At 38.5% G+C, this 9,274-nt stretch overlaps 1 protein-coding gene across 1 annotated transcript in view; it reads right to left on the bottom strand.

The window, feature by feature from the left end:
* Positions 1-729: 729 nt before the first annotated feature.
* Positions 730-9,274, bottom strand: part of Nsun3 (NOP2/Sun RNA methyltransferase 3) — a 51,842-nt gene continuing 43,297 nt past the window's right edge. Inside the window, exon 6 of the mRNA XM_052158701.1 lies at positions 730-3,123. Coding sequence (XP_052014661.1) covers positions 2,820-3,123 — 304 coding nt within the window. The 3' untranslated portion in view covers positions 730-2,819. The remainder of the gene's footprint in view (positions 3,124-9,274) is intronic.

Below are 9,274 nucleotides of genomic sequence, written 5' to 3'. Positions count from 1 at the left end.
TTTTATTTTATTTTACTTTTTTTATTTACATTGCAAATGATTTCCCCTTTTCTGGGTCCCCACTCCCCACAAGTCCCATAAGCCCTCTTCCATCCCCCTATTCTTCCATCCACCCCTTCCCACTTCCCTGTTCTGGAATTCCCCTATACTCTTGCACTGAGTCTTTCCAGAGCCAGGGCCCAGTCCTCCATTCTTTTTGGACATCATTTAATTAGTGGATTATGTCCTGGGTATTCAAAGTTTCTAGGCTAATATCCACTTATCAGTGAGTGCATACCATGATTGATCTTTTGAGACTGGGTTACCTCACTTAGTATGATGTTCTCCAGCTCCATCCATTTGTCTAAGAATTTCATGAATTCATTGTTTCTAATGGCTGAATAGTACTCCATTGTGTAAATATACCACATTTTTTGTATCCATTCCTCCATTGAAGGACATCTAGGTCCTTTCCAGCTTCTGGCTACTACAAATAGGGCTGCTATGAACATAGTGGAGCATGTGTCCTTATTGCATGCTGAAGAATCCTCTGGATATATGCCCAGGAGTGGTATAACAGGGTCCTCAGGAAGTGACATTCCCAGTTTTCTGATGAACCGCCAGACTGATTTCCAAAGTGGTTGTACCATCTTGCAATCCCACCAGCAGTGTCAAGAACAAAGGTAGGAGGATGATTTTTCCTAGACTGTCTGTTCATTTGACTCAAGTTACACACGTATGCAAAACAAAAAGTATGTAATGAATAGTTTAATGAAAAGAACAGAACAATACCACTCTGCATCAGTGGAATTTTGTGCTTCCATAGATTTTTTTAAGCGAATTTTGGGCTTGAGAGATGGCTCAGCAGTTAACAGCACTTGTTGCTTTTACAGAAGATCAGGATTTGATTCTAAGCATCCATATGGTGGTTCACAACCATCTATATCTCTGTCCCGGAGAATCTGAAGCCCAGTTATGACTTCCTCGGGCAACAGGTACGCACATGGTACACAGACATACATGCTATCAAGACATACATATAAGATAAAAATAAATCTTAATAAAAATAAAAAGCTAATTTCCAATGTCAAGTATGCTCTGTAATTTCCTCTCCTGCTCTAGCCTTCCCTCCTTCCCTGTCCTCCCTCCATCATCCTTAAGGAGCCAAGGCTGACCTGAATTTATAATTCTTCCACCTCAGCCTTAAAAATGCTGTGATCACAGGTGTGCAATGCCATGTCTGTCACTATGATTTTTCTTAATAGTTGGAAAAACATGTTTTGATCCAAGTGAAGCATTCCTAAAGAAAAATATGATTTAAAATTGATTTTTAAAAAAATCCTAAGTATAAATATAGAAATACACATAAAATTCTTGGGATCTGTAAAAAATAGAGCCCGCTCTGATTTGTTTGGGGTTTTGGTAATGGATAATTGATTCTTGTTAGGCATCTTCTACATTAATATGTGACATCACACTCTCATATAACATTTTATAACCAAGTGAAATAAAAAGCACCTCCAGATTGCAACTGTAGGATAATCAGATTCTGTAGTACTCATTATGACTGCAATTATGTAACAAAACACTCCAAATATAGTTTAGTTATCACCGTTATTAATCATCATGGTTTTGCTTCAAGTGCTTGCTTTATAGCCTGCCGGAGAGACTCCATTATTCTACAAGCTTAATGTCGAAAGTCAAACCTGTGAGTGTGAATCTGTTGTTCTAAAGGCCTTTCAACATAATTTACCCTTTCAATTTGTATTTGTGAATAAAAGAAAATGGGGAGAAATAAAGCTGGTGTCAATAGAGTCACTGACCTTTGCAGTAAACAGAAGACAGTCCTTAACACAAAACAACTTTGCAAATAAGAAACCTATGTTGCTAGAACTAGAAATTGTGCTGCTTAAGAAGTTGGCCTTGGAATACCAATTATTCTTACAAAAAAATATGTAGATTTGATGAGGAAACAGTAAAAGTGTTGGCAAATACACATTTTTAAAGGAAAGTTTTAAAACACTCATGTTATAGAATACAGTCCTAAACATTTTATGCACAGAACTCAGTATTCTAATTAATTTAACTATAAAATCCCGATTAAGAGACAAAAAATTATTATACAGAACCAACACCATCTGTCCCACTTTAAATTATCACTATACATATATTTCAAGTAGGAAAGTTATACCTGAAAATTTCTTTAGTGAGGCTGAAACACTAACTAAACAGGGTCCAAATGGTCCTAAGGAAAGTGGCTCTGTAAGTATTTAAGTACTAACTGTAGTGGCGGTTCTGATGCTAAGGTACTGTTCCCCAGTTGGCTCTTGCTCTGTCAGAACCATGGGCCAATTGCTGGGTGGAAGGAACAGCTAGGACTTCTGCGTGCCTGGAGAAGAGACAGACACATGGAAGAAGAGACAGAATTTTCTATTCTTCTGATGGAGAAAAGTTAACCAGCCACGTGAGATCTTAAAATGGAGTGGCCACACAGGCTGCTACTACAGGTGGGTGGGTGGGTGGTCAGCGAAGTTTAGCAACTGAAGTTTAGGGTGAGTGGGAGATATGGAGCTAAGAGTATTGATAAGAACATGATTTTCCAGCAAGTCAAAAATGAGTAGTTCTTTCTCTCTCTCTCTCTCTCTCTCTCTCTCTCTCTCTCTCTCTCTGTGTGTGTGTGTGTGTGTGTGTGTGTGTGTGTGTGTGTGTGTGATCTGTGGATTCAAGGGGAGCTTGGTGTGGTGTGGACTGGTAGCCTGGCCCATTCACAGAACTAAGGCAGAATAGTGAAAAGCTACACGTAACCAACACATGGAGAGCTCAGAAAATATTCATGTACATCAGCATGGCTCACACAATTCGCCTTGCCGTTTTCTTGCACTCAGGCCTTTTTTCAGTTTGGCTACATACATTGGGCCCCAAGCTTTGCCCTTTTCAGGAATCACCAAAAGGCTGCATTTCTGTTCAGTGGGTGCAAATGTGAAGTCTCGGGAGAAAGTCCTTGCTATCCCACTAATATCCACAGGCACGATGCTACTGTCAGAAGTTAAGATCTCACTGATCACATCTTGATTTTCAGCCTTGGAAAGCGTGCATGTAGAGTACACCAGTAGCCCTCCAGGACGTAAAGCTTTAATTGCAGACCTGTGTGTAATGGAGAAAATGATGAGATGGGTTAGGCACAAGCAAAGTTGGGGATACACGTCAAGGAAACTACAATCCAGCCTTACTCTGGCTCAGGATACAGTAACTGGTGGTTTTCTGACCCTAGTCATAATTGGTTTGAATTTATCACTGATGACTGGGAAATGGTAACCAGATAAATCAAGACAGAAAAATCAGAGAAAGTGAATTTAGCTGATGATTTGTTCTTTTAAGGATATGGAGATGGGGAAAGAAAATGGACAATATGTTTGCCTTTTGAGTCATGGAAATAAAATAGGAAACAAAGACTCTAGTTGAAAACAGACAAAAATAAATCACTTTTCTTACTCTATGTACTCCAGATTGGCCTATCATGTAAAATCAGAAGGTATTCACCTAGAACAAGAGATAAATAATTTGTGGGGATATAAGGCAGCTGTGGTGGGCTTTTCCTCAAACCCAAAACCTTTGCACTCTATCTTAAAGGGATCCTCTAGAACACTGGTTCTCAAAGTTTCTAATGTTACTAATGTTAAAGTTTCTAATGTTAATGTTTAAATCAGTTTATCATGTTGTGATGATCCCCGATCATAAAATTAATTTCATTGCTACTTTATAACTGTAATTTTGTTACTGTTATGAATCATAACGTAAATATTTTTGGAGGTAGAGGTTTGTCAAGAGGGTCACAATGCACAGGTTGAAAACTATTGCTCTAGAGTTAGGCCCCAGCTTACCATAGCATGATATTATCAGGAAAAATGTCCCACACTTATAATAAACCTCCTGTACATTTCTGTTTTACTACAAACTTAAAAGGTATAACCAAGGATTTCCAAGAAATGATTAATCAATATATAAGAAAACAAACACAAAAACAGCAAAAATATGGCCTGGGAAGAAACTGACGATTCAATTCAGGCAACAAAATGATACAACAAACAAAGAAAGATCAGCAAAGATGGCTCATTCAATATCATAAAAAATACAGGAGGAGGACAACTCATAGACATTTAATATATGTTTGCCCAAATAAGGAAGATCCTGTAGAAACATTTGGAAGTTAAAGGTCAACGTATCCCCTACCCCCATCTTCAAAGTAAAACGAGTCAAAATAAGATCAATCAAGCTTGTCTAAAAATTCAATTAACAAATATCCAGGAAATCCAGGACACAATGAGAAGACCAAACCTAAGGATTATAGGCATAGATGAGAGTGAAGATTTACAACTTAAAGGGCCAGCAAACATCTTCAATAAAATTATGGAAGAAAACTTCCCTAACCTAAAGAGAGAGATGCCCATGAATATACAAGAAGCCTACAGAACTCCAAACAGACTGGACCAGAACAGAAATACTTCCCGTCACATAATAATCAAAACACCAAATGTTCTAAACAAAGAAAGAATACTAAAGGCAGTAAGAGAAAAAGGCCAAGTAACATATAAAGGAAGACCTATCAGAATCACAGCAGACTTTTCACCTGAGACTATGAAGGCTAGAAGGTCCTGGGCAGATCTCATGCAGACTCTAAGAGAACACAAATGCCAACCAAAACTACTATATCCAGCAAAACTCTCAATCACCATAGATGGAGAAACTAAGATATTTCATGACAAAACCAAGTTTACCCAATATCTATCCACAAACCCGGCCCTAAAAAGGATAATAGGAGGACAACACCAATACAAGGAGGGAAACTTCACCCTGGAAAAAGCAAGATAGTAACCTTTCATCAAACCCAAAAGAAGTTAAGCATTCAAATTTAAAAAATAACGTCAAAAATGATAGGAAGTAACAATCACTATTCCTTAATATCTCTTAACATCAATGGACTTAATGCCCCAATAAAAAGACACAGACTAACTGAATGGATACGTAAACAGGACCCTACATTTTGCTGTTTACAGGAAACACACCTCAGGGTCAAAGACAAACACTACCTTAGAGTAAAAGGCTGGAAGACAATTTTACAAGCAAATGGTCTCAGGAAACAAGCTGGAGTAGCCATTTTAATATCAGATAAAATTGACTTTCAACCCAAAGTCATCAAAAGAGACCCTGAGGGACACTTCTTGCTGGTCAAAGGAAAAATACAAAAAGAAGAACTGTCAATCCTGAACATCTATGCACCAAATGCAAGGGCACCCTCTTTCGTAAAAGAAACTTTATTAAAACTAAAAGCACACATTGCACCTAACACAATAATTGTGGGTGACTTCAACACTGCACTTTCCTCAATGGACCGATCAGGAAAACAGAAACTAAACAGGGACACAATGAAACTAATTGAAGCTTTGGACCAATTAGATTTAACAGATATATATAGAACATTCTATCCTAAAACAAAAGAATATACCTTTTTCTCAGCACCTCATGGTACCTTCTCCAAAATCGACCATATAATTGGTCACAAGACAGACCTCAACAAATATAAGATCGAACTAATCCCATGCCTCCTATCTGATCACTATGGAGTAAAAGTGGTCTTCAATAGCAACAGAAACAACAGAAAGCCCACATACACGTGGAAACTGAACAATACTCTACTCAATAATACCTTGGTCAAGGAAGAAATAAAGAAAGAAATTAAAGACTTTTTAGAACACAATGAAAATGAAAACACAACATACCCAAATCTATGGGACACAATGAAAGCAGTGCTAAGAGGAAAACTCATAGCCCTGAGTGCCTCCAAAAAGAAAATGGAGAGAGCATACATTACCAGCTTAATGACACACCTGAAAGCCTTAGAACAAAAAGAAGCTATTTCGCCCAGGAGGAGTAGAAGGCAGGAAATCATCAAACTCAGGGCCGAAATCAATCAAGTAGAAACAAAGAGAACCATACAAAAAATCAACAATACCAGGAGCTGGTTCTTTGAGAAAATCAACAAGATAGATAAACCCTTAGCCAGAATGACCAAAGGGCACAGAGAAAGTATCCAAATTAACAAACTTAGAAATGAAAAGAGAGATATAACAACGGAAACTGAGGAAATCCAAAAAATCATCAGATCCTACTACAAGAGCCTATACTCAACACAACTGGAGAATCTGGAGGAAATGGACAATTTCCTTGACAGATACCAAATACCAAAATTAAATCAGGACCAACTAGACCATCTAAACAGTCCCATAATGCCTAAAGAAATAGAAGGAGTCATAGAAAGTCTTCCAACCAAAAAAAGCACAGGACCAGATGGCTTCAGTGCAGAATTCTACCAGACCTTCAAAGAAGAGTTAACACCAATACTCTTCGAACTATTCCACAAAATAGAAACAGAAGGAACACTACCCAATTCCTTCTATGAAGCCACAATTACGCTGATACCAAAGCCACACAAAGATCCAACAAAGAAAGAGAACTTCAGACCAATTTCCCTTATGAACATCGATGCAAAAATACTCAATAAAATTCTTGCCAACCGAATCCAAGAACGCATCAAAACGATCATCCACCATGATCAAGTAGGCTTCATCCCGGGAATGCAGGGTTGGTTCAATATACGGAAATCCATCAATACAATCCACTACATAAACAGACTCAAAGAACAAAACCACATGGTCATTTCATTGGATGCTGAAAAAGCATTTGACAAAATTCAGCATCCCTTCATGCTTAAAGTCTTGGAGAGAACAGGAATTCAAGGCCCATACCTAAACATAGTAAAAGCAATATACAGCAAACCAGTAGCCAGCATCAAACTAAATGGAGAGAAACTTGAAGCAATCCCACTGAAATCAGGGACCAGACAAGGCTGCCCCTTTCTCCTTATCTTTTCAATATTGTACTTGAGGTACTAGCTCGGGCAATTCGACAACATAAGGGATACAAATTGGAAAGGAAGAAGTCAAAGTATCATTATTTGCAGATGACATGATCGTCTACCTAAGTGACCCAAAGAACTCCACTAGAGAGCTCCTACAGCTGATAAACAACTTCAGCAAAGTGGCAGGTTATAAAATCAACTCAAGCAAAGCAGTGGCCTTCCTATACTCAAAGGATAAGCAGGCTGAGAAAGAAATTAGGGAAATGACCCCCTTCACAATAGCCACAAACAGTATAAAGTATCTTGGGGTGACTCTTACCAAACATGTGAAAGATCTGTATGACAAGAACTTCAAGACTCTGAAGAAGGAAATGGAAGAAGACCTCAAAAAATGGGAAAACCTCCCATGCTCATGGATCGGTAGAATCAATATAGTTAAAATGGCCATTTTGCCTAAAGCACTATACAGATTCAATGCAATACCCATCAAAATCCCAACTCAATTCTTCACAGAGTTAGAAAGAGCAATTATCAAATTCATCTGGAACAACAAAAAACCCAGGATAGCTAAAACTATTCTCAGCAACAAAAGGAAAGCTGGGGGAATCAGTATCCCTGACCTCAAGCAATACTACAGAGCAAGAGTGTTAAAAACTGCATGGTATTGGTACAGTGACAGGCAGGAGGATCAATGGAACAGGATTGAAGATCCAGAAATGAACCCACACACCTATGGCCACTTGATCCTCGACAAAGAGGCTGAAAACATCCAATGGAAAAAAGATAGCCTTTTCAACAAATGGTGCTGGTTCAACTGGAGGTCAGCATGCAGAAGAATGTGAATTGATCCATCCTTGTCTCCTTGTACTAAGCTCAAATCCAAATGGATCAAGGACCTCCACATAAAGCCAGACACTCTGAAGCTAATAGAAAAGAAATTGGGGATGACCCTTGAGGACATCGGTACAGGGAGAAAGTTTCTGAACAGAACACCAATAGCGTATGCTCTAAGAGCAAGAATTGACAAATGGGACCTCATAAAATTACAAAGTTTCTGTAAGGCAAAGGACACCATCAAGAGGACAAATCGGCAACCAACAAATTGGGAAAAGATCTTCACCAATCCTACATCAGATAGAGGGCTAATATCCAATATATATAAAGAACTCAAGAAGTTAGACTCCAGAAAACCAAACAACCCTATTAAAAATGGGGTACAGAGTTAAACAAAGAATTCTCACCTGAAGAACTTCAGATGGCGGAGAAACATCTTAAAAAATGCTCAACTTCATTAGTCATTAGGGAAATGCAAATCAAAACAACCCTAAGATTTCATCTTACACCAGTCAGAATGGCTAAGATTAAAAATTCAGGAGACAGCAGGTGTTGGAGAGGGTGCGGAGAAAGAGGAACACTACTCCACTGCTGGTGGGGTGGCAAATTGGTACAACCACTCTGGAAATCAGTCTGGCGGTTCCTCCGAAAACTGGGCACCTTACTTCCAGAAGATCCCGCTATACCACTCCTGGGCATATACCCAGAAGACTCCCCACCATGTAATAAGGATACATGTTCTACTATGTTCATAGCAGCCCTATTTGTAATTGCCAGATGCTGGAAAGAACCCAGGTATCCCTCAACAGAAGAGTGGATGCAAAAAATGTGGTATATCTACACAATGGAGTACTATTCAGCCATTAGAAACAATGAATTCATGAAATTCTTAGGCAAATGGATGGAGCTAGAGAATATCATACTAAGTGAGGTAACCCAGACTCAAAAGGTGAATCATGGTATGCACTCACTAATAAGTGGATATTAACCTAGAAAACTGGAATACCCAAAACATAATCCACACATCAAATGAGGTACAAGAAGAAAGGAGGAGTGGCCCCTGGTTCTGGAAAGACTCAGTGAAACAGTATTCAGCAAAACCAGAACGGGGAAGTGGGAAGGGGTGGGTGGGAGGACAGGGGAAGAGAAGGGGGTTTGCGGGACTTTCGGGGAGTGGGGGGGGGGGCTAGAAAAGGGGAAATCATTTGAAATGTAAATAAATTATATCGAATAAAAAATAAATAAATAAAAAAAAATTCAATTAACAAAATTTGGGAAAATAATATACAAAATTTTGGCAATAGGAGTTGAATTAATATAAGACAAAGATAACTTTCCAGAAATGGGACAGAGAAATAACTCTTCCAAGAGGTTACCACATTCCTTATTATTCATATAACACCTAGTATTTGCTGGTTATTGTCTACTGGTCAAGTATCACTGAATAAAACAATACAATGTAAACACTAACAATTTAAAACACTTCCTACCAGGTGTGATGCCGTATACCTCTAATTCTATCACTGCAAATTCTGAGGGAAGAGA

Source organism: Apodemus sylvaticus, chromosome 15, assembly GCF_947179515.1.
Source record: "Apodemus sylvaticus chromosome 15, mApoSyl1.1, whole genome shotgun sequence".
In the NCBI taxonomy this organism is placed as follows: Eukaryota; Metazoa; Chordata; class Mammalia; order Rodentia; family Muridae; genus Apodemus; species Apodemus sylvaticus.
The sequence above is the reverse complement of the archived record's forward strand: the minus strand, read 5'-3'. Positions and strand labels throughout refer to the sequence as shown.